Source organism: Quercus suber, unplaced genomic scaffold, assembly GCF_002906115.3.
Source record: "Quercus suber isolate HL8 unplaced genomic scaffold, Cork oak 2.0 scaffold_256, whole genome shotgun sequence".
Classification (NCBI taxonomy): Eukaryota; Viridiplantae; Streptophyta; class Magnoliopsida; order Fagales; family Fagaceae; genus Quercus; species Quercus suber.
The window spans coordinates 443,244-468,376 of NW_027069712.1; the positions used below are offsets into that span (position 1 = coordinate 443,244).

Consider the following 25,133-nt stretch of genomic DNA (forward strand, 5'->3'; position numbering starts at 1 on the left):
CCTGCACTGAAGAATATTAGCCAAAGTCTGAATGTTGCTTACCTCCCTAATAGGGACAATTTCACTTTTCCCCACATTCACCTTCAAACCAGTAAAAGCTTGAAAACATGACAAAACCAGCCAAATAGAAAGAATCTGTTCTCTAGAGGCATCACAGAAAAGAATGGTATCATCAGCAAATAAAAGGTGAGAAATATGGATACCAGTAGAAATACTAGGACCCGCATGAAAACCTTGAATGAAACCACCTTCCTCAATTTTCTTCAAGATACGACTTAAAACCTCCATGATCAAAAGAAAGAGAAGGGGAGACAAAATTTACTAACTCTACGTTCTAATTCCACAGCTGCAACCAAACAATGAACACATTGCTTCACTTTTTAATTGTGTAAGTGCATACTCATAGCATTCGCAACAGTGGATCTAAAATTTTAGCTATTTAGCTACACAAAAAGTCACTTTATCTATTTTACCTACACACATGTTGCAGCAGTGAATCTATTTTAACTTTCAACACAATAAAATAATATAAACATCACAATAAAATAATATATTTTCTACAATAAAATAATATATCCCACTACACACAAAAAAACATATACAATAAAATAATATTTTATTCAACTTCCAGCACACCACCGCAACAACCATCAATCCCATAAAAATCACTGCACAACCACAACCCCCTGGTGCCATCAAAACCAATGAAGAAGAAAAAAAAAAAAAAAAAAGCAGAAAAATCAACACAGCCAAATCGGAAAACGCAGCAAAAGTGAAACCTTCACTGCACAACCACAACCCCCTGGTGCCATCAAAACCAATGAAGAAGAAAAAAAAAAAAAAAAAAGCAGAAAAATCAACACAGCCAAATCGGAAAACGCAGCAAAAGTGAAACCTAGAAGAACCAAGAGACCCAAAATCCCACTGTTGCAGATTCAGAGAACAGATTAATAAAAGGGGTAAATTGCTTTCTCATTGTACTTTTTTCTTTTCTTTTTTTTGATAATCCTTTTCTCGTTGTAGTAGAATAGGCGGAAACCACCGCCGTTGGTTTCCGTGGCTTCAGCTTTTCAGGACCGGCGATTTAGAGAGGAGATCGAGACATTTGGGTCTGGGTTTGAGAGTTAGAAAGATAAGAAATCACCACCGCCGTTGGTGGTGGCGACTGTGGCCATGAGAGGAGGCACTACTTGAAGGTTTCATCCATGGAGGCCAGAGAGAGGGTTTGAGAATGTTCTAGCAGGAAGAAAGAAGAGATGGAGAGGGAGAGAGACACGGAGAAAGGAGAAAAGCAAGAAAGAATAAAAAATAGATAAAGTAGTGTGAATGTAAAATGAAAAAAAAAAATTTGTTTTTTGCTCCAAGCTACAGTGCACATCTATAGATAGATGTGCACTATAGCAATTCATCTAAAATTTTTACCTATGGCTCCACTGCTGTAGGAGTTTTTTTGTGTTTGTGGAGCTAAATTTTAGCAATATAGCATTATAGCTACACTGTTGCGAATGCTCTTAGGCTTAAATCACAAAAATACAGTCATCCATGTTTAGAATAACTTGCACATACACAGACTCAACCAAAAAACCAAATACTGACTTGGGCTATAGCTTTTTTCTTGGCTGAGCCCATGTGTGTGCATGGGAATCAATCCAAAAAAACATCGACTTATACCATAACATGTATATTCTTTTTTTTTAATGTTTTTGGTCAAGGCTAAGTCTCCATATCCTACATTGTGGGCACCAGAAGAGTCACACACCACAACTTGCTCACGCCCTGCACTGTACCCTAGTCCATGTAACACTGTATGTAAGCATAATCTCCTAATGAGCTCAACGAGGAACAAGATGTGTATAACTGGTTTAGCAAGATGGAACACTCCACCTTGTTAAGTAGCAACTGAAAGTTTAGGTTGATGCATCTTTCACGCATGACAACTATAACAAACAAAGCCGAGCAAAAACAAAAACTATCACGAACATCTTTTTTTTTAATGTTTTTGGTCAAGGCTAAGTCTCCATATCCTACATTGTGGGCACCAGAAGAGTCACACACCACAACTTGCTCACGCCCTGCACTGTACCCTAGTCCATGTAACACTGTATGTAAGCATAATCTCCTAATGAGCTCAACGAGGAACAAGATGTGTATAACTGGTTTAGCAAGATGGAACACTCCACCTTGTTAAGTAGCAACTGAAAGTTTAGGTTGATGCATCTTTCACGCATGACAACTATAACAAACAAAGCCGAGCAAAAACAAAAACTATCACGAACAGAGAATGAAGAAGAAACAGTTCAATTTATGAATTTTAAGACAAAAATGATCACCAGTAAGTCAATACCTGCTGCAAATCTAGACCTGTTTGTGTAATCAGTCTTCCAGTTTTTAACAAGTTTTCAACAGAAGAACTGATTTGCTTCACAGGATTTTTATCCAAAATCTTCTTGACATCAGCTACTGCATTATCCATGAAAGAAGATGGAAATGTTAAGTCTTGAAAGAATAATAACGCATAATCAATACTGTCTTTTTTTTAATGAGTAAAATAATAAGTGAAAGAATACTGTCTAAACTAAAATATAAATAACCTTCTGTGCAATATTCTAAGCAAAATGCATGCTCTCTTATTTACTTTTTTTTTTTTTTTAATTTTAATTGTTAAAACAAGTGTAAGGGAGAGGGATTCAAACCTTGGTTCTCCTTATCAAGGAAACCAAGAAATATCAATGTGCTACAAGGGTCTTGGCATGCTATGTTATTTATTTAGTCATGTAGAACACCATATCAAAAGATAAATTCTAAATGTCTAAATTGATAAATTCACTTCAGGGTAAACCTAAAATTAATGTTCAAATGAGAAGATAGTGTTATAATATCAAAACAATCAATCATAAGCAAACCATTTATTGTGGCATTGTTCTCCTGCACTGCATGAAAAAGGATGCCAGGAGATGGTTTTTATTAGTAAGTTAAAAAGGTACAAGGGTCCCATGACCTTGACCACCCCCCCCCCCCCATCTTGTTCTTACAAGTGGAGGAGTTTCATTGTATATTTAACAAATCGATTAATCATCAATATGAGGAAGTGTTCACCGCCAAATCAATTCAAAAGGAAGGATGATTATCAACATGTGTTTAACTTCATTCTTCTTAAAAACCAAATTCAGGCACTAATTGAGAGAGAAAACACCCAAAAAAAAAAAAAAGCTGACAACTATGGCCATAAAACTAAAAATGTCTGATGATTTAATATAATCAAAGAGTATCAGAATAAAATTATTCATTAATTGCACTGAAAACAATGAAGACAAAAATACTAAGATTCCTTAAAATTACCCAAACAAAAAAAGAGATAAAAGATTAGGCACTCAAAGAAAGAAAGCCTATTAAATCTACAATCAAACGCTCATTATAATTTCCAAGTATATAGCACCACTCAAACAACACTGAAAACCTAATTTTCCAACACCACAACCGAAGTCCACGCACCAATAAAAATGTAGTTATTCCTCCCCCTCCATGTAGCCCACATTAAACACAATGGAGCTATCATCCAAGCAAATGAGTTACAATGAAAACTAACATCAACCGTCCACCCAGTGAATATATCCACAACATGCTACGGTAACACCCAAAGAACTCCAAGCATGGAAAAACAGAGGATCACAATCCTTTAGCAAAAACACAATGAATTAGTGAGCTGTCCACTTGTTTCACCCCTATCTTTGGACATACAACACCTATTTACCAAAGGTGTACCCCCTCATAAGATTATCACATGTATTTATTTTGCTCCACACTACAATCCAAACAAAGAAAGCCAATCTTTTGGGAGCATTGCACATAATTCACTCCTCCAAGGAAAAGCCACTACATTAGAGCATCTTAAAGCCTCATGGGAACGAATATCAAACTTATCATCCCTTAAGTCTCCAACTCAATCTATCTTGGCCCATACCTCTTAGGATATTGGGATACAAGGTATCAAAGAACAATTCAAATGATTTCTAATTCCAATCATAAGATCAAGTCAAAATTAATATCCACAAACTGTGAGGGTGTCTCCTCTTCAGCACCTCCAAACAGGAGTGAACAAAAACACCCTTCTCCACAGATAAAGAATACTATTTGGGATATAACACCTTCAAGAGTTGAGTTCCACACCAAACATTATGCCAACACCTCTGAAAACATCTCCAACAACATATTGAATAACCCACAAATCTATCCCTATCAGCCCTGACAATAATCCGAAGAATACATCCACAGCTAGCTACACTTATTGAGACACTTTTTTTAAGTAAATGAATCATTAATTAAATGCAAAAGGGATGCACCCAAGTACACGGGAAGCAAACAAGATATACCCCAGCTGTTATGAATGGAAAATTACAAAGATCAAGCATCTCAAGAAGAATCAAAAAAGGGATGCTGCCCTGACATTTGAGACACATTTCATATGGAAATGAAATCAAGAGAGGAGAATAAAAAAGGAAGAAGAGAACAGAGATGGCAATTCTTTAAGCACTCAAAAATATAACATACAGCTGCAAAAATCAAAACTTTTGCTCTTGTTGTTGCTGCCCTTGTTGTTAATGTTGCTCTTTTTATTGATCTCATCTTGAAGAGACTTTTTTGCCTTGCGCAGCCAATCTTCTAGCTTTTCCTAGAAATCACAAAATATATAAAGTCAAAAAAACAGTATATACAACCAAAACTCATAAAACACTGCAAAAAAATTAAATTAGCAGGCATGAAAATCATTATAAAATGCCAGAAAAGTTCATAGGATGACCATGCCAACCTGTGTACAATGCATCAGCAAAATATAGTGATAAATTAATATGAGTAAGCAGTATGGCACAAATTCAAGGCCCATACGATGGCAAAATGATGGAATGTTCCTTTATCTATAAATGAATATTTTATGAAAAGATATGCCAGGAAAGATGACAACATAGTATAAAGAGAGAGATGATAACAGTTGCATAATAGGCACTGGGTTTCTATACCAAGACTTGTTCATATAATTCTAATATTCAGGGTTGTGAATTTCTTACCACTATATTTTAACCAAAATGTTAAAAACACATCATTGCAATAAGTGCTGCAAGGACATAGACACATTATTCAAAATCCCACATCAAACAGAGGAAGGGTAAAAGATAAACGTTCTCATTTAAAAAGTATAACATTCCCCAAATAAAAAGACATTTAAGTTGTTACCAATAGACATTACAACTTGATCAGGTTAGGGAATCTGTTTGAGTTGAAGTGGAATTAGAGTAGTCAAAAGCTTGAGTCTTCAAACAGTAGAAGATAACAAAATGATATGGATGCAGTGCATTTAATTAAAAAAATGGCTGCAATCATACGTTATACTAGAAAACTTCCTATGGAACATAGCAGTTCAGTTTTTTACCTTGAGATAAATGGTAATCAGATGACCGGGGAGTAAGACTTCCTGATTCTGCAAGGAGTCTGAGTTGTCTGGAACAGATGTCTGATCTATAAGTGAGAAAAGTTTCTGCAGCATAAAGCTAAGGAGAAGAAACCAAATACAAATTAATCTGTGAGACAAAAGGCAGCACCATTGTGTTGGGAAAGAGAAACATAAGAGGGGAAATGGCTAACATGAGCAGATTGAACTTGTCATAATTGTTATCAAGGTGAACAAATATGTAGTCTTCAAGAACAGAATCAGCAACCTACCAAGAAAGGAAAGATGAAACCAATTAACAGAGAAAACAATTATATAGTAGTTACTCTTCAGGTTCTGCGTACAAAGTAATTTTTACCCTAATTCTATTTCAGGATAAAATAAAGTGTAACAGGAAACAAATCATGACTTACATCAGAATAACTTTTGGTTTCCAGTCCCTCCATAACAGGTTGGAAATGCTCTCCTAATTTAGCATTAACCAAGGTTAACTTATATAATTATTATTTAAAATCAATACTGAAAATGAAATATCCCATAGCAAGTACCAATATGCTCTAGACATTGAAGACGAGTGAAAAGAGACAGATCACGAACTTCATCCAGAATAATTTTTGCCCTTTCACCCATAAGCTGAGTGCCAACAGCACCCTTTTCCATCTCATCTCGCTCACTATAGCAGCACGTCAAACTCACATAAATTTCATGATCAGTCGTGTCAACAAGAGCCTGTTTATTAAAATATGCAAATCCATTAGACCAACATAACAGATATAAATAAATAAGCAATTGTGCATGATAATACAATAGGCCAACCACAAATAGAACTAAAAATACACATTGCATAAAAGTCTATCTCACGCTTAAATATAAAAATATTTTTAAAAAAAAAAATCATAAGGTTATTGCAAATATTCACTCCATACTAACTCTTCAAATTTTTTTTTCAAACTTGTTGAAGAATGTCAACAAGCTTCTCGAAAACTAATTCATTAAAAACTTTGGCATATTGGCACCCTAACTGCATAAATGTTGTGTAAAAACAATTGGGCCATTCAATAAATTTTATTTTATTGGCATAACACAAAGATTAAGAGCTGACGAGCATTTTATAATTAAGAACAAAATAGAGGAATCAAAAAGGGAAAGATACATATTAAACAATACAAGAGATAACAATTTATTTACCTCTATGAATGGAAGCATATGTCAATCTTAAATAATGGATAATTATTTGTTTATTAAACCAAGATGGATCTCACAGACATGCAAACTAACAAAAATAAATAGAAAAGAAAATTGTAGTCCGTGTTTTGGTAAATAAGAAATTGTAAAATAGAAATTAAATTTTAGGAAAAACGATAAACTAAAGGCAATTTTAAAGGCATCCCTTGAAATCTGTATCTTCTCATAAAGAGCTACCATCAAGGATTAGATCAATCCATAGGACTAACCAAAGAGAGAATGAATGTAAAAACAATTCCTGGTGGTGGATGGCAAGAAATATGAAAGAAAAATGGGGAACAGAAATGTAGCTTAAATGAAAAATAATAATAATACTAATCCATTCATCAAAAAACCAAACAAAACACTCCAAACATCAGAAACTAAAGCAGAGAGAGAGAGAGAGAGTACTACAAAAGGCCTAAGCTACATTGCCAAAGGAAAGCACTTTCACATAGCTTTTAAAATTTGAATGGATGGCTAAAATTTCTCAATATGCCCATCATATAAATGGGGAAGTTCATATTACATTTTAGCACCTTCCATAATTCTTTTTCACTCAAAAAGAACTCCCACTATAGTCTATATTTTATGTCTAGGATTGTTCCTAATAGTAAGTAGACTAGAATTACAATAAAATATTACAAAGAAATGTTTTGTATACCGTTATTGTTGTCTTTTACCACAAAGAAACAATCTCTGTCATAAGCTTTACAAGACCACTGCCAGTGGGCTAAGGATCGCCCATGTGCTAGCCCAAGCTTGATGTTAACAACACTTGGAAATATAAGTCCTTGCCCCATGAAAATTTTTTACCCTAAGAAATAGTTATGTACACATGTATAGATATCACACTTATTTATACTTAAAATCATATCCACAAAATGCATGGAGGCCAAAACCTACCCCTCACCTTGAATGCAGGTTGGGTTATAAAATAAAAATTCCCCTCCACCCCATCCATTTATAGGAAAGGTTGTAATTGGTCACCACAAAACAAGCCAAACCCCTAATCCCATGGTTCAAATGTGGCACTTTGCTGACCTAATGCTCAATTAGTATCTCCTAAAATATGTCATTATATTTGAAACTGCAACTTATAATTTAAACACACACACAAAAGAATCCAAAGTGTCATTTTTCCAAATTACAGGTCAAAAAAGTATCACTTTTCTCAAAAAATGTCATATGCAAGTGCAAGTTACAGTGGATTTTAGGTATACTAACGGAGTAGACCTCATGTGGATAGTGTCAATTTATAAAAAGAATATGTTGGTAAACCGAACTTTGCTCCATACAAAAGGTAGGAAGTTCATATTTTACAAACAGGATTAGTGTACTAATATTAGCCTAATGAGCCTGGGCTTGAAATCTTAAGTGAAAAAATGAAAAGAACTTCTTTTGCATCAACTTTGCTGAACTTAGTGACTGGTTGAATCACCATGAGAAGGGTAGTTGATATGAAGAACATGCATCTGCTTCAGCAAAAATCACATTACTTAATAACTGGAAGCGTTATTCATAAAATAGAATCATTCCACAAAATGCAAAAGGCCCAAGGATATCTGAAAGAAATTGCATGCAACAAACCCCACCTTTAGAACAACGCCTACAGGAAGCAAGTACTCCCTCCCTTGTATCCTATGAAATAAAATATAAGGACAAATTAATTAAGCACGTTCAAAATCACAAGCCAAAAAAGTTAGTTTCTTAGACCTAAGCATAGCTTTACCAAAATCCAAGTCTTGCACTTCCGTTACGAAGGTAATACAATTTGACTGATACTGAAGACTGATTTTTTCTTTCACACCTGAAATGACAAGTAAAAAGCAATCACAACCTCAAAGTGAAAATGAGTAATTAAGCAATAATTTGTGAAAGCTGACACAACAAAGGGATTTTTTGTTGGTTGACTATTAACAATAATGGGAATTCCATCCATGTCCACAAAGAAACATAACTAATATGACACTATTTCATAATCAACATAGAAAAAGGGATCTAACCATTAACATGCATATCACGGAAACTGAAATGAAACTTTGTATTTATGATACCTCAGATGACAAAACAGGCAGGCCAAATAAATAGGTAACGGTTAAAGAAGAACCAGGTACCTAAAAGCAAGAATTTTTTGATAATATGTGTACTTGAAACACTTAATGTAACAAAGATGTTCATGCAAAAAAAAAAAAAAAAACCTTTGTCATTAGTGACAATTCAATCTCAAAAGACTTGTAAATGTCCCACTTAAAATTTGGGTCCTAACTGAACTATCTAAAAACAGAGGAATGAACCAAGAGCTAAAAAGGAAAAGGAAAAACCAAAAAACAAAAGGCATTCAATCGCTCAAACTCCAAAGTTTACTAACAATCGCTAAAAAAAATAACAACCACTCTCTTGGGCAAAGCCTTCCTTTTCAAATAGCTAGGCAGGACAAAGAGAGGTCATTAAAAGTTCATTGCATTGCCTTATTGTTGTCTATTCGAGGAAAAAATTAAATGAAATGACTTTTTAGGGGGTCAGGCTGATGCAGGAAAAGAAAAGATTACAAATTTTAGTAGTCTGACACATTTGACTCTCATTCTAGAGGTATATCAATGATGTATTTTAGGCTGGGCAAAACTTAGGTATACTACATTAGGCTCTCTAATTAAATTCAAATGCATGGTTGCATTGACCAATGAAGCACAAACAGTGTAATATTTTCAAAGGACAATTAATTCAATACAGCTATGTGTTTGAATTTAATTGGGGAACCTAATGTACTGCATCCTAGGAATTGTACTTGAGTATTATCCTTTTAGGCCATGGTCAACTTTTTGTTTAAGACTTAATTGTTCTTAAATCTGTTTTCTATTTTACAATCTAATAGCCTACCTAACACATGCCTCTTAGGGGAATTCAATAGCCATTAAGTACAGCAAAGTTGATGCAAAAGAATTTGTTTTCATTGTTTTATTTTTTGAGCAAGAGCTCATGAACAGGATGACATCAAATGCATTAATTGGGGAGATCTTTCTGGTACAGTTGGCTGCAGGAATGATGATATATGTTGGAGCTGCAACGCTATTAGTTTTAAATTTTGAAGTTATTAGGCAAAGGTATACCATACATTGGTGGTATACTACGTTGGACCTATATTGCAGTTCAATAGCGCTTTATCATTTATGGCCCTTGTCCAATGTGACATTTGTTTTTAATCTCATATTAGGTCCGAGTATATGTGCTCGTCCCCCAAGTTTATTGGGTCTCTTAGTCTTAGTTTTCTTGCCAAAATATGAACAAGGATCAGAATCCAATTACTATTACTTCAAGTGAATGTCTGAACCCTGAAGTGTCACCCCTAGGGAGTGAAATGCAAAATCCTAACTACTGACTCCCAGGAACCCTAGTGTGATTACAGGCTTATAATATCTTCTTTCTTAGAAATTTTATTAGCTAAAAAGCTGGACATCAACCAGAAATTTTAGTTTCAAAGCTCTTTTTCACAGAATCAGGGTAGAATGAATGAACTTGGTGACAGGCTTAGATATCATATTTCAACCTACATAAGTGAGACTTATATATAAATAAGAATGTGAAATTATTGGACCAAAAATTTGTAAATAATTGTCACAGGTATATGCATCTACAGTTTTCTATATTGTGGTATCTTTAAAATTCTATATACAAGAATAAGCTGTCAAATTAGATTATCATATTTCAAAATTACACAAAATAAATCCATATTTAAATCCTCAGTTATCCTTCTAAATCTGCATGAGATATCTGATAGGAACATAAAAATTAGATATGTAAATATGACAAGAAGATACTCTACTGGCATAGTATGAAGAGAGGACCTTATGACAACTGCTTTATCGGTATATCCTTCTCTGCGATCACTAAATGAATTCCGCACCATACTCATTGGCTGGATCAAAAACAGCTTACTTCAGCTATGCAACATTTATTAGTAAGGAGGAAAATTTTTTAAAATAAAAATAAAAAAGAGAAAAAGATTACGTCAAAAAAAGTACTGATTCACTTCAAAAACTATCCTTGATGCATCAAAAATTTCAATATTAACCAAACATAAAATAACATAAATTAAGCAACTAACTAGTTGGGAAATTGTTTGGGTGGTCGTGTATTTGGGGTTTTACAATGTATTTCCGTTTTTGATTTCGTGTAACTTGTTTCTGTTTCTGTTTGATTTGTTTGTATTTGTTTCTAGTACAATATGTTCATCATCATGAACATGATGTACTTTTTTAATGAAAATATCTATTACCTATCAAAAACAAAAAACAAAAAAAAAGCAACTAACTAGCTCAAGTTTTTTTTTAGATCTTCCCGATATTACAATAAATCCAAGCTCAAGCCATAATATAAGGTTGAACACCTTCACCCACTTGACTATCACAAAAGATATGCAAAAGACATAAGGGCTCACTTACATAATTCCGCTTTGGCAATATTAAGAGTCGAACCACTCTTTCAAGACCATTCAAGATGAAGTATCTACAGAAACAATAAAAAAAAAAAAAAAAACCTTTGTCATTAGTGACAATTCAATCTCAAAAGACTTGTAAATGTCCCACTTAAAATTTGGGTCCTAACTGAACTATCTAAAAACAGAGGAATGAACCAAGAGCTAAAAAGGAAAAGGAAAAACCAAAAAACAAAAGGCATTCAATCGCTCAAACTCCAAAGTTTACTAACAATCGCTAAAAAAAATAACAACCACTCTCTTGGGCAAAGCCTTCCTTTTCAAATAGCTAGGCAGGACAAAGAGAGGTCATTAAAAGTTCATTGCATTGCCTTATTGTTGTCTATTCGAGGAAAAAATTAAATGAAATGACTTTTTAGGGGGTCAGGCTGATGCAGGAAAAGAAAAGATTACAAATTTTAGTAGTCTGACACATTTGACTCTCATTCTAGAGGTATATCAATGATGTATTTTAGGCTGGGCAAAACTTAGGTATACTACATTAGGCTCTCTAATTAAATTCAAATGCATGGTTGCATTGACCAATGAAGCACAAACAGTGTAATATTTTCAAAGGACAATTAATTCAATACAGCTATGTGTTTGAATTTAATTGGGGAACCTAATGTACTGCATCCTAGGAATTGTACTTGAGTATTATCCTTTTAGGCCATGGTCAACTTTTTGTTTAAGACTTAATTGTTCTTAAATCTGTTTTCTATTTTACAATCTAATTGCCTACCTAACACATGCCTCTTAGGGGGATTCAATAGCCATTAGTACAGCAAAGTTGATGCAAAATAATTTGTTTTCATTGTTTTATTTTTTGAGCAAGAGCTCATGAACAGGATGACATCAAATGCATTAATTGGGGAGATCTTTCTGGTACAGTTGGCTGCAGGAATGATGATATATGTTGGAGCTGCAACGCTATTAGTTTTAAATTTTGAAGTTATTAGGCAAAGGTATACCATACATTGGTGGTATACTACGTTGGACCTATATTGCAGTTCAATAGCGCTTTATCATTTATGGCCCTTGTCCAATGTGACATTTGTTTTTAATCTCATATTAGGTCCGAGTATATGTGCTCGTCCCCCAAGTTTATTGGGTCTCTTAGTCTTAGTTTTCTTGCCAAAATATGAACAAGGATCAGAATCCAATTACTATTACTTCAAGTGAATGTCTGAACCCTGAAGTGTCACCCCTAGGGAGTGAAATGCAAAATCCTAACTACTGACTCCCAGGAACCCTAGTGTGATTACAGGCTTATAATATCTTCTTTCTTAGAAATTTTATTAGCTAAAAAGCTGGACATCAACCAGAAATTTTAGTTTCAAAGCTCTTTTTCACAGAATCAGGGTAGAATGAATGAACTTGGTGACAGGCTTAGATATCATATTTCAACCTACATAAGTGAGACTTATATATAAATAAGAATGTGAAATTATTGAACCAAAAATTTGTAAATAATTGTCAAAGGTATATGCATCTACAGTTTTCTATATTGTGGTATCTTTAAAATTCTATTTACAAGAATAAGCTGTCAAATTAGATTATCATATTTCAAAATTACACAGAATAAATCCATATTTAAATCCTCAGTTATCCTTCTAAATCTGCATGAGATATCTGATAGGAACATAAAAATTAGATATGTAAATATGACAAGAAGATACTCTACTGGCATAGTATGAAGAGAGGACCTTATGACAACTGCTTTATCAGTATATCCTTCTCTGCGATCACTAAATGAATTCCGCACCATACTCATCGGCTGGATCAAAAACAGCTTACTTCAGCTATGCAACATTTATTAGTAAGGAGGAAAATTTTTAAAAATAAAAATAAAAAAGAGAAAAAGATTACATCAAAAAAAGTACTGATTCACTTCAAAAACTATCCTTGATGCATCAAAAATTTCAATATTAACCAAACATAAAATAACATAAATTAAGCAACTAACTAGTTGGGAAATTGTTTGGGTGGTCTCGTATTTGGGGTTTTACAATGTATTTCCGTTTTTGATTTCATGTAACTTGTTTCTGTTTCTGTTTGATTTGTTTGTATTTGTTTCTAGTACAATATGTTCATCATCATGAACATGATGTACTTTTTTAATGAAAATATCTATTACCTATCAAAAACAAAAAACAAAAAAAAAGCAACTAACTAGCTCAAGTTTTTTTTTAGATCTTCCCGATATTACAATAAATCCAAGCTCAAGCCATAATATAAGGTTGAACACCTTCACCCACTTGACTATCACAAAAGATATGCAAAAGACATAAGGGCTCACTTACATAATTCCGCTTTGGCAATATTAAGAGTCGAACCACTCTTTCAAGACCATTCAAGATGAAGTATCTACAGAAACAATGAAAAATTAGGGGGGGAAGAAATTTAATGAACTAGGAATTATATTCAGATTAAACAAAAAAAACTATAAAAATATTATTAATTTTTTTTTTTTAAAACACTGATAAATATCTTTAATAAACTCTCCTCCCAGAAGAACATAGTTGAGAAAAATGCGACAGTAAATAATACTTGAATCTTTTTTTTTAAGAGTTTCAATTTATGGTGTCCGCTTCTGATGATTGTGCTCTTTACCATCAAATCAAGACATCAATCGGCTTTTGGTATAGGCGGGGATTGATACTTGAATCTTAAAAGACCACAATAAGCAGATTTCAAGCTTTTATCACATTTATAATGGTAATGAAATCTCCAGCACAATTGTAGAAACACTTAACTTATTTGCATTCACTATGTTAGTTAGCAAATTCTACTCTTTTGATTGACAATATGATGCAACTATATACTAATATACATCTAAGTTTCATAAGCAAGATAATGCAACCATATTCTCATTAGTTTCATAAGCAGGATAATGCATTCACTATGTTTTTATTAGTTTGAAGGACATCACAATACTTACCCACCCATTTCTGATGGTTCTTCTTTGCAAGAGACCAGTTTCTGGGGATCAGCACCTCTCAAATGACAATGCTTTGACTGCATATAATACATTCATGAAACACCAGAATGGAAAAAAGAAGAAGACGATAATTTAGGTGATTCCACCATATAAAATACAGTATGGCTTAATTTAAATAACAAGCAACCAATTTATGTGTTGTTATCTTTATTGAGCACCGAAAGCATAGGCATTCAAAATGTAAGGTCATGTGTATGCATAACTATATTCAACAATGTGTATTGAACCCTGCATATACACTCATACCAACATCTGAATAGGATAACAAGATACAGGTTAGATCACAACAAACAAATAGTACTAAAGAGATCAAAAAATCAAAATAATTTCTCTTTTTGTTCGGTGAATTTTTTTTTTTTTTTAATTACTAACTTCATAGGTGGATGAATTAAATTCTAGAAACTTACTTTTAAACATTATGATACTAAACCTAAAATAAAAATAAAAAGGGCAAATTACAATTTACCAACTTGTGATTTGGTCGAAATTTAAGTTGTGTATTTGTGGTTTGAAATTTGACACTTTATTCACTTGAAGTTAGCTCAATTAGATTTATATAACTCACACCTATTAAAAATATGTAATTTTGCTCCACATTTATATCTATTTCCTCCAAAAACACAAAAGACATAAAAATACAAGATCAAATAAGATAAAAAAAAAACTATCATTCGAAACACTTGCATCATAAATTTTAAAACCACAGGTAAGTAATTTAAATTTTAGTCAAACCTTAAGTTGGTAAAATGTCAAATTTTAAATTACAAGTAGACAACTTAAATTTTAGTTAAACCTCATTTTATAATTCTATCTATTTTTATTTTATTTTATATAAATAAAAATTTACTCTAGTTAATTAAAGTGTATATGTGTGAACCTCCAAGATATATCTCAAATTGAACATAGAAAAAAAGAAGAAGGTAATTTGTATTAAAAAGAAAAAGAAAAAAAGAAGGTTTGGACCGGGTGGGTGAATGCCATGACATAAAAGCCCAAGTCACACAAAAAGCCCAAACCATACCCGAACCCTAAAACCCCTCTCTCTCTCTCTCACAAAAACCTTTTCTGTTTCGTTTTGTCACTCAAAAACCTCTTCAAAACCCAACTAACAGCTCCCTCCATCCTCTCTCTCCAAACCATCACATTCAGACCACACCTGCGTTTTCATTCAATACAGACAGAGAGAGAGAGCGAGCAAAAAAAAAGCAAAAGCAAAAGATGTCACAACACAAAGCAAGAAAAGCAAGAAGACGGGAAGCCGCCCTTTGTTCCCCAGTATTTCGGAATACAGCAGCCGAAGCGGAACGTGAAGCCGAGGCCGACGCCGGCCCGGAGGACCTGGAGCCGCTGCGGGAGCTGTTCCGCCACCAAATCGAGTCGTTCGACTACATGGCGGACGCGGGTCTCTCGATCCTCTTCGACAGCATCAAGCCCGTCCAGATTCACGACTCCTTCTCCAACCGCACCCTCAAGATCTCCTTCGAGAACCCCAAGCTGTTCCCTCCGATGAAGGACCGGTCGTCGTCCTCGGTCTCGCTCGTCCTCTTCCAAGTCCACGTTCCGCGAGTTCCTGTACCCTTACGAATGCAGGCAGTTCAAGAGCTCGTACACCGGGGCGCTGATGGCGGAGGTTTGCTTTCAGTACGACGACGGACCTGTCATCAGAGAGCGGTTCAATTTCGGACAGTTTCCGATCATGCTTAAGGTTCGTGCGTGCTCTGCTTCGTTTCGTTTCGTTTCGGGTTTTGTAAAATTTCGTGACATAAATTTTCTTGCTATGTGTATGTATGTATGTATGTTCATCATTACTAGGTTCATGCTCTGAGTGCTTTTGTTTGTATTTTTATGGATTAGTTGAAGAACTATGTGTCTATATGCTTGTTGATCACTAAAGACTCTACATTTTGGACTAGTTTGAGAGAGTTTGGATAGCCACAATACCCAAGTTTTTTTTTTTTTTGGATAGATTAGAAAAAAATTGATTGAAAAAAAGACTACTTCATGCAATAAAGACCATGAAGCAGCGGACCATGGATTTGAGTCTTCAAGCCTGATACCGATCAAATAAAGTTTGGTACGTGTGTTTCACTCCCTCTGTATACACCACATTGAACATAAAGGTGTCAAGTTCCATATAGTGGAAAAATGTTTTCCCAACCAGTTCCATGAAGCAGTGGAACATAGATTTGTTTTGTTTCGTTTCGGGTTCTGTAAAAGTCATGACATAAGTTTTGTTGCTTGTTTGGTTTTTTTTATATGGATTAGTTATGAACAATAAATGTGTATGTTTATTTATCACAAAAGACTCTAAATTTTGATTTGTTCATGTGCTTTTGTTTTTATTTATTTATTTATGGATTAGTTAAAAACTATGTGTCCATGCTTATTTATCACCAAAGACTAAATTTGATAAAATGGACTAGTTTGAGAGAGTTTGAATCCCCGCAATACACGTGTTCCTTTTTTTTGTTTGACTACCTTATGCAAAAAGACCATGAAGCAATGACAATGGATGTGAGTCCCCAAGCCTGATAACAATCAAATAAAGTTCCTATTAATGAAGCAAGGAGCCGTCCTCCCAAGCTCTCCACATCCCCAAATGTACGCCTGTTCCTCTCCCTCCATATACACCACATAAAACATAAAGGTGTCAAGTTCCACATAGTGGATTGAAGTTCCACATAGTGGATTGATATTTCCCCAGTCAGTTTCTCCATTCTATCAAAAGATCAATGATCAATAACTCTCTTAGGCATCACCCGTGCAACTCGAAATGATCTTAAAGCAAAGCTCCACGACTGGTGGGCCCTCCCACAATGGATCAAACGATAGTTCACTGATTCCCCATTACACGGGCACATACAACACTAATCTACTATAGACCTCTTCTCCTTAATTTGTATGAAATGAGCATCTTTCCCTGTGCCACTTTCAAATCAAAAAAGGAAACTCTTTGAGAGGTCTTGACCCCCCAAGTACCTAGAGGCAGAGGAAGACCCCTTCAACACACCATAAAAGAATGAATCTCAAAAGTCCCCACTCTTCCTCAACTTCCGCCTCATTCAATCCCCACCATCAGTAGGAGGGACGTGAGACTCCTAAAGATGGATGAAAGCTGCCACCGATTCCATCTCCCCATTATTAAAGTCACAATGGAACTGCACATCCCAACTTCTCCTCCCCCCCCTGCTGCCTCATCAATAAAGACTCAACAGAAGCCTCCCGATCAGTAGCATTCTCATACAAGATTGGAAAAGACTCTAAGAGGATGGTCGCTGACTCGCTACACCAGCAGTCATGCCAAAACTGAACCCAATTCCCCTGACCAGCTTCATATCGGACATATTTTGATCAGTACTTGCTTATTATACATGCTTAAGGTTTGTGCTCTGTGTTTCGTTCCGGTTTTATAGAATTCATCACAATTTGTGGTTTTGTTTTGATTAGTTAATTTTGAGTGCTTGTTTGTTTATTCTGGTTTAGTTAAGAACTATATGTCTATGCTCATTTATCACAAAATGTGATATATTGCATGAATTTACATAGTGATTATAGTTAAATATAACGGAAAGTTACAAACACTAGCTTCAAGGGAACCAATGCCTTCAAGTTTGATAAAATGGACACAAGTGTTTTCACATAATTAAAGTGCATATAACTTTATTAATTCAAGGCTAGAAATTGGGTATCACTAGTCTATAACACTACAACAATCAAGTCCTAAGAAGTAGCAGCAAATGGTGGAACAAACAACCAAAACAAGTGCACTAAACACACGTTTCTACAAATTTAAACTGACTAATAAATAAAAGTAATGCTTGCACATAACAAGTGTGCCCTAGGCTTTGGTGCTCATTCATTGTGGGTTTGCTAGTGCACTTTTTTCTATATGTTAGTGGCTGTTGAGCAACTTTAGGTTGGCCCATCAGATGGGTATTTCTGGTAGGGAAGGGGTATGGGTTGAGTTGTTACCTATCAAAAAAAAAAGGGGTATGGGTTGAGTTGAAGTAATATTTGGAGAATTAGAACTAAGTTTGTGATTCAAAGAACTCATGAGTGAATATATATATATATATATATATATATATATATACGGTGTAACTGCACAAAACGGTGTAACTTAAGAACCCAACTCATAGGGGGCATATGACAATTAGTATATTACTTAATTTAGGCATATTTATTTATTAAGCATATGTTATGTTTATTTTAAGGTTTTAAAATAAATTAAAAGTATCAAAATCTTTAAAAATGTATCTAAAATTGAAGAAATTATTTATTTAATTTTTATCCTTCTCAACATATTGAGGATACACATGCAGGAGTGTCCCGTGCATGTTTGCGTCCAACATGTGAGCATGTGATTGACATGGATATGCCGTATTTTTTGGAATGTCTGTGCTTAAGTATACAAGAGATGCACCAACAACTATTGTGTAAAATTACACAGATTTATCATTTCAAATGAATTAGAAAAGGAAAGTTGTCATGAAGTGATACCCATTCATATAAGGATCTAAGGAATATGAACTTCAATTCTGACACTAATGTTTCATGACCCTTGATGTACATTGAGGGTTTCTGTCATTCCAAATACACCACATATGGAAATGATGAATTGCATTCCAAATGCCTATGCCATGATGCCTTCCAAAACAGCCTTGCCAACAAGCTAGTAAATCAATCTCACCGCTAGGCATTAGGCATCACAATGATGTCACTTCCTAAGATTATCCATGGTGAGGATTCTTCCAAAAGCTGTTTTCCAAGCAAAAATGGCACTCTAGGTGGAGCCTTGGGCTTCCAAATACTCCATGGGAAAGACAAACTGTAACAAAAGAAGCCTTACAAAGCTTTATCCAGACCCTGGAATTTCTTGGTCCTCATTGGATTTTAGTACTATATAAAAAGACTTGACTTCAAACACACTAAATTTGAATGGCTTCCAACACAATGTTGTTCTCTACATTTCTTCTTACTCTGGAGGAGTACAATAAATAATTTTTTATATAAGAAATATTTCATTGATTTTTTTTTTTTTTTTTTTTTTGATTTGGAACATGATATTTTTTTTGTTTGGGGTTCATTAAGCTATGCCAAAAGGTGTTATGTATCTGTTAGCTAGTTGGAAAGGCAACTTTAGTGGGTAGTAATAGTAGGATTTGGAGTATGATTCCCCGTTGCCTCATGCAGGGCATTTGGCGGGAACGGAATGCTTGGACACTTGAGGGTTATGAAAGATTGGTTCATGACCTGAATTTATCATTCCTCAAGACTTTGTTTGTGTGGATACATGCTTCGGGTTTGTTTGAGTGGTAATCAAGTGTTCTTTTGTCGTATCTTTCCTCTACTTCATTTACTCAAACTCATGTATCTACCCTTGCTTACTGTTATTTATTTTCCTTAGAGGGGTGTTTATTCATTTTTGAATGTTCTTTTATGTAAATTTGTCTTTATAATATGTTGCAATGATTTTTGTTTCATTTATGCAATAATTCAATTTTTTTAATGTGGAAATTTGTGAAGCAGCATTAAATAGTAAGGTAATTTTTAGGATCCTTAATTTAAAAGTTTGAAATTTTGAATTTAAAATAAAAAGTTATAATTTAAATTGAAGAAGAGAAAGGAAAAGGCTTAAAATTTAGGAACTTTTTAAAAAATAGTAAATTATTCTTTTAACCAGTTTGTGTTTTTAAATTTAAAATTATTTAACTAAAATATAGGAGTATTTTAGAGAGTTTAAATTTTGTGTGAGGATATTTTAGTACACAAAATGATGAAACCGAAATAGAGAATCCTGTTATTAATAGTATGGAAAAAAAATTTCGATTGTTTCAATGGAAAATAATGATGCAAAGAAAATCAGTAGGTTGAATGCTCCGGACTTCAATGGACTATTGATTGCTTGGGGTAAACCAGCCAAGAACCCTCCAATGCTTAAGTTAGTTATTCTCTCTAGAACTCAAGGATTCAAACTTTAGGAGTAGCGGAAACTTACCTTCATTTGATGTGGATGAGTCCTTATATAGTAAGTTTTAGAGTGGTTACTTGTTTAGTAACTTCCACACAATTAGAGTAGTTACTCGTTTAGTAACTTCCTCAACATGTGTGGAAGTTGGAAGGTTCAAACTTAACTTTCACAATTGCTGTAGAAGTTAGAACGTTCAATCTTATTTTCTACAACTGTCATTAGAAGTTAAGTACTTAGTGGGAAGTTATAGCAATGAATAAAGATTTGCTCATACTTCAAAATAGTAGAACATGGTCCGAATTACAAGCTTTTGTACATAAATCCATTTTCGAAAATTTTCTAAGTGTTGAGTGGTCTCCCAGGTGTTTTCTTGATGGACGACCTATATGTCTACGGACGACCTCCTAACACTGGATGACCTTTTTATGTTGGGCTAATCTTCCTGGCTCTAGACAACTCTATGGACGAATTGAAGATGGTCCGATTTTTGGTTCACCATTAGAAAACATTATGTGAAAATAGTTTATTTGTATTTTTCTATATTTTGTAATATTAAAAAAAAAATTGTCAAAGTAAAATTATTCCTTAACCTTCCAGATTTAACTTGGCATGAGATAGAATTTTATTTTACCAACATTTTTCTGGAAAATAACTCTTTCCACGCAAAGCTATCTAATGCAAAGTTAAATAAGAGAAATCAAAAGATAATTTTTCAACTCATTTTAAGGTTCCTACCAAACATAGGAAAATAAGACATTTTTCTATAAAAATGGTTTTTAGAAAATGTTAATCTCGAAACAAACAACGTTCATAGAAAACAAATTTGTGTCTCTATCCCAAGTCAAGCTAAATAGAGAACATCATAAGATAGTTTTATTTTGACTTAAAAAAAAAATTATTTATACTACCAAATACACGAAAATGAAGAAGGTTATATCCATACAAGATTTATGATCGAAACAAACAAAGCGTTATAATTCAATTCATTATAATAACTTCACTTTCATTTGATTCATTTTTCTAAATGTCAATTCTTCGGGTTGTTAAGGGCACAATTCTAATGAAGAACAAAGGGAGGGCTAAAAAAATGAAATTTTAAAAGCTTACGTAACAATAGTAAATAAGCAAAGAAAAATCCAAAGACATTCATTTTATATATGTTATAATTCTCCAAGTCTTGCAATATACAAGAAATGATAAAAATATTTATAAGTGATATCAGTTTAATTGAAAGGTCAAATTTTAGATAAAAAAAATTTCATCGTATAATTATAATTTGTTGAAAAAAATATCAAACCTAATTTAATGAATTTGTGTAGTGTTTTAATGCTTTATAGAAAAGAAGGTGAGGTTTTCTTAATTTTAATTTAATTTTTTTGACCACCACACACCTTTGGTGCGGTAGTCATTCCACAAGTATAAGTACTTTTGGGGTGTGGGTGCAAGAATTGGGATTCAAGTCTCTAGGTGGGAGCTTCACACACATATACACTTAGATTAGGCTAGAGTATAAATTCTATCTTACATAAAAAAAAAATTTAAAAAAAAAAAATTTGGAAGAAGGTTTGATTAATTTATATTAATATATTCTAAAATTATCGAGGACGACGACCGGTCCTTCATCGGAGGGAACAGCTTGGGGTTCTCGAAGGAGATCTTGAGGGTGCGGTTGGAGAAGGAGTCGTGAATCTGGACGGGCTTGATGCTGTCGAAGAGGATCGAGAGACCCGCGTCCGCCATGTAGTCGAACGACTCGATTTGGTGGCGGAACAGCTCCCGCAGCGGCTCCAGGTCCTCCGGAGCCGGCGTCGGCCTCGGCTTCACGTTCCGTTTCGGCTGCTGTATTCCGAAATACTGGGGATTAAAGGGTGGCTTCCCGTCTTCTTGCTTTTCTTGCTTTTGTTGTGACATCTTTTGCTTTTGCTTTTTGGTTTTTGCTCTCTCTCTCTCTCTCTCTCTGTCTGTATTGAATGAAAACGCAGGTGTGGTCTGAATGTGATGGTTTTGGAGAGAGAGGATGGAGGGAGCTGTTAGTTGGGGTTTTGAAGAGGTTTTTGAATGACAAAACGAAACAGAAAAGGTTTTTGTGAGAGAGAGAGAGAGGGGTTTTAGGGTTCGGGTATGGTTTGGGCTTTTTGTGTGACTTGGGCTTTTTATGTCATGGCATCCACCCACCCGGTCCAAACCTTCTTTTTCTTTTTTTTTTAAATACAAATTTACCTTCTTCTTTTTTTCTATGTTCAATTTGAGATATATCTTGGAGATTCATACATATATACTTCAATTAGATTAGAGTAAAATTTTTATTTTATATAAAATAAAATAAAATATATAGAATTATAAAATGAGGTTTAACTAAAATTTAAGTTGCGTATTTGTAATTTAAAATTTGACATTTTACCAACTTGAGGTTTGACTAAAATTTAAATTACTTACTTGTAGTTTGAAATTTTATGATGCAAGTGTTTCGAATGATAGTTTTTTTTTATCTTATTTGATCTTGTATTTTTATGTCTTTTGTGTTTTTGGAGGAAATAGATATAAATGTAGAGCAAAATTACATATTTTTAATAGGTGTGAGTTATATAAATCTAATTGAGCTAACCTCAAGTGAGTAAAGTGTCAAATTTCAAACCACAAATATACAACTTAAATTTCGACCAAATCACAGGTGGGTAAATTGTAATTTGCCATTTTTATTTTTTATTTTAGGTTTAGTATCATAATGTTTAAAAGTAAGAAATAGTAAGGTAATTTTTAGGATCTTTTAAAAGTTTGAAATTTTGAATTTAAAATAAAAATTTATAATTTAAATTGAAGAAGAGAAAGGAAAAGGCTTAAAATTTATGAACTTTTTTAAAAAAATAGTAAATTATTCTTTTAACCAGTTTGTGTTTTTAAATTTAAAATTATTTAACTGAAATATAGGAGTATTTTAGAGAGTTTAAATTTTGTGTGAGGATATTTTAGTATACAAAATGATGAAACCCAAATAGAGAATCCTGTTACTAATAGTATGGAAAAAAAATTTCGATTGTTTCAATGGAAAATGATGATGCAAAGAAAATCAATAAGCTGAATGTTCCAGATTTCAATGGACTATTGATTGCTTGGGGTAAACCGGCCAAGAACTCTCCAATGCTTAAGTTAGTTTTTCTCTCTAGAACTCAAGGATTCCAACTTTAGGAGTAGCGGAAACATACCTTCATTTGATATAGATGAGTCCTTATATAGTGAGCTTTAGAGTGGTTACTTGTTTAGTAACTTCCTCAACATGTGTGGAAGTTGGAAGGTTCAGACTTAACTTCCACAATTGCTGTAGAAGTTAGAACATTCAATCTTATCTTCTACAACTATCATTAAAAGTTAAGTACTTAGTGGGAAGTTATAGCGATGAATAAAGATTTGCTCATACTTCAAAATAGTAGAACATGGTCCGAATTACAAGCTTTTGTACATAAATCCATTTTCGAAAAATTTCTAAGTGTTGAGCGGTCTTCCAGGTGTTTTCTTGATGGACGACCTATATGCCCACGGACGACCTCCTAACACTGGACGACCTTTTTATGTTGGGCTAATCTTCCTGGCTCTGGACAACTCTATGGACGAATTGGAGATGGTCCGATTTTTGGTTCACCATTAGAAAACATTGTGTGAAAATAGTTTATTTGTATTTTTCTGTATTTTGTAATATAAAAATAATAATAATAATTGTCAAAGTAAAAGTATTCCTTAACCTTCCAGATTTAACTTGGCATGAGATAGAATTTTTTTTTTACCAACATTTTTCTGGAAAATAACTCTATCCATGCAAAGCTATCTAATGCAAAGTTAAATAAGGAAAATCAAAAGATAATTTTCCAACTCATTTTAAGGTTCCTACCAAACATAGGAAAATAAGACATTTTTCTATAAAAATGGTTTGTAGAAAATGGTTTTTAGAAAATGTTAATCTCAAAACAAACAACGTTCATAGAAAACAACTTTGTGTCTCTATCCCAAGTCAAGCTAAATAGAGAACATCATAAGATAGTTTTATTTTGACTTAAAAAAAAAATTATTTATACTACCAAATACATGAAAACGAAGAAGATTATATCCATACAAGATTTATGATCGAAACAAACGAAGCGTTATATATAATTCAATTCATTATAATAACTTCACTTTGATTTGATTCATTTTTCTAAATGTCAATTCTTCAAGTTGTTAAGGGCACAATTCTAATGAAGAACAAAGGGAGGGCTAAAAAAATGAAATTTTAAAAGCTTACGTAACAATAGTAAATAAGCAAAGAAAAATCCAAAGACATTCATTTTATATACGTTATAATTCTCCAAGTCTTGCAATATACAAGAAATGATAAAAATATTTATAAGTGATATCAGTTTAATTGAAAGGTCAAATTTTAGATAAAAAAAATTTCCTCGTATAATTATAATTTGTTTAAAAAAAATATCAAACCTAATTTAATGAATTTGTGTAGAGCTTTAATGCTTTATAGAAAAGAAGGTGAGGTTTTCTTAATTTTAATTTAATTTTTTTGATCACCATGCACCTTTGATGTGGTAGTCACTCTACAAGTATAAGTGCTTGTGGGGTGTAGGTGCAAGAACTCAAGTTCAAGTCTCTAGGTGGGAACTTCACACACATATACACTTAGATTAGGCTAGAATATAAATTCTATCTTACATAAAAAAAAATTTTAAAAAAAAATTTGGAAGAAGGTTTGATTAATTTATATTAATATTTTCCAAAATTATAAGTAATACTAAAAAGAAAAAAGAAAAAATACAATTATAACGATAATTTGGACAAATGTGAGATTTCAAAATTTATGCCACAACTTTAAAATAAGTCAACAATGTCAAAATATATATATTGGTATGAAATTTTCAAATGGTTCTATAAGAAAATAAAAACAAAAAAAAATTGTTTTGTTTATGTCACCTTGATATATTTCAAGTGAATTCATCCTTATGCCTCTTTGTTAGAAACACTAGGAGGTCTAAAATTTATA

The 25,133-nt window shown here is 33.4% G+C and overlaps 1 protein-coding gene across 1 annotated transcript in view; it reads right to left on the reverse strand.

The window, feature by feature from the left end:
• Positions 1 to 14,180, reverse strand: part of LOC112008798 (DNA-directed RNA polymerase I subunit 2) — a 32,544-nt gene extending 18,364 nt beyond the window's left edge. Inside the window, exons 1-11 of the mRNA XM_065781086.1 lie at positions 14,083 to 14,180; positions 13,445 to 13,508; positions 12,848 to 12,918; positions 8,400 to 8,477; positions 8,263 to 8,308; positions 5,992 to 6,172; positions 5,857 to 5,909; positions 5,638 to 5,711; positions 5,426 to 5,543; positions 4,549 to 4,669; positions 2,345 to 2,460 (exon numbers count right to left, since the gene is read on the reverse strand). Coding sequence (XP_065637158.1) covers positions 2,345 to 2,460; positions 4,549 to 4,669; positions 5,426 to 5,543; positions 5,638 to 5,711; positions 5,857 to 5,909; positions 5,992 to 6,172; positions 8,263 to 8,308; positions 8,400 to 8,477; positions 12,848 to 12,918; positions 13,445 to 13,508; positions 14,083 to 14,174 — 1,014 coding nt within the window. The 5' untranslated portion in view covers positions 14,175 to 14,180. The remainder of the gene's footprint in view (positions 1 to 2,344; positions 2,461 to 4,548; positions 4,670 to 5,425; positions 5,544 to 5,637; positions 5,712 to 5,856; positions 5,910 to 5,991; positions 6,173 to 8,262; positions 8,309 to 8,399; positions 8,478 to 12,847; positions 12,919 to 13,444; positions 13,509 to 14,082) is intronic.
• Positions 14,181 to 25,133: the final 10,953 nt, after the last annotated feature.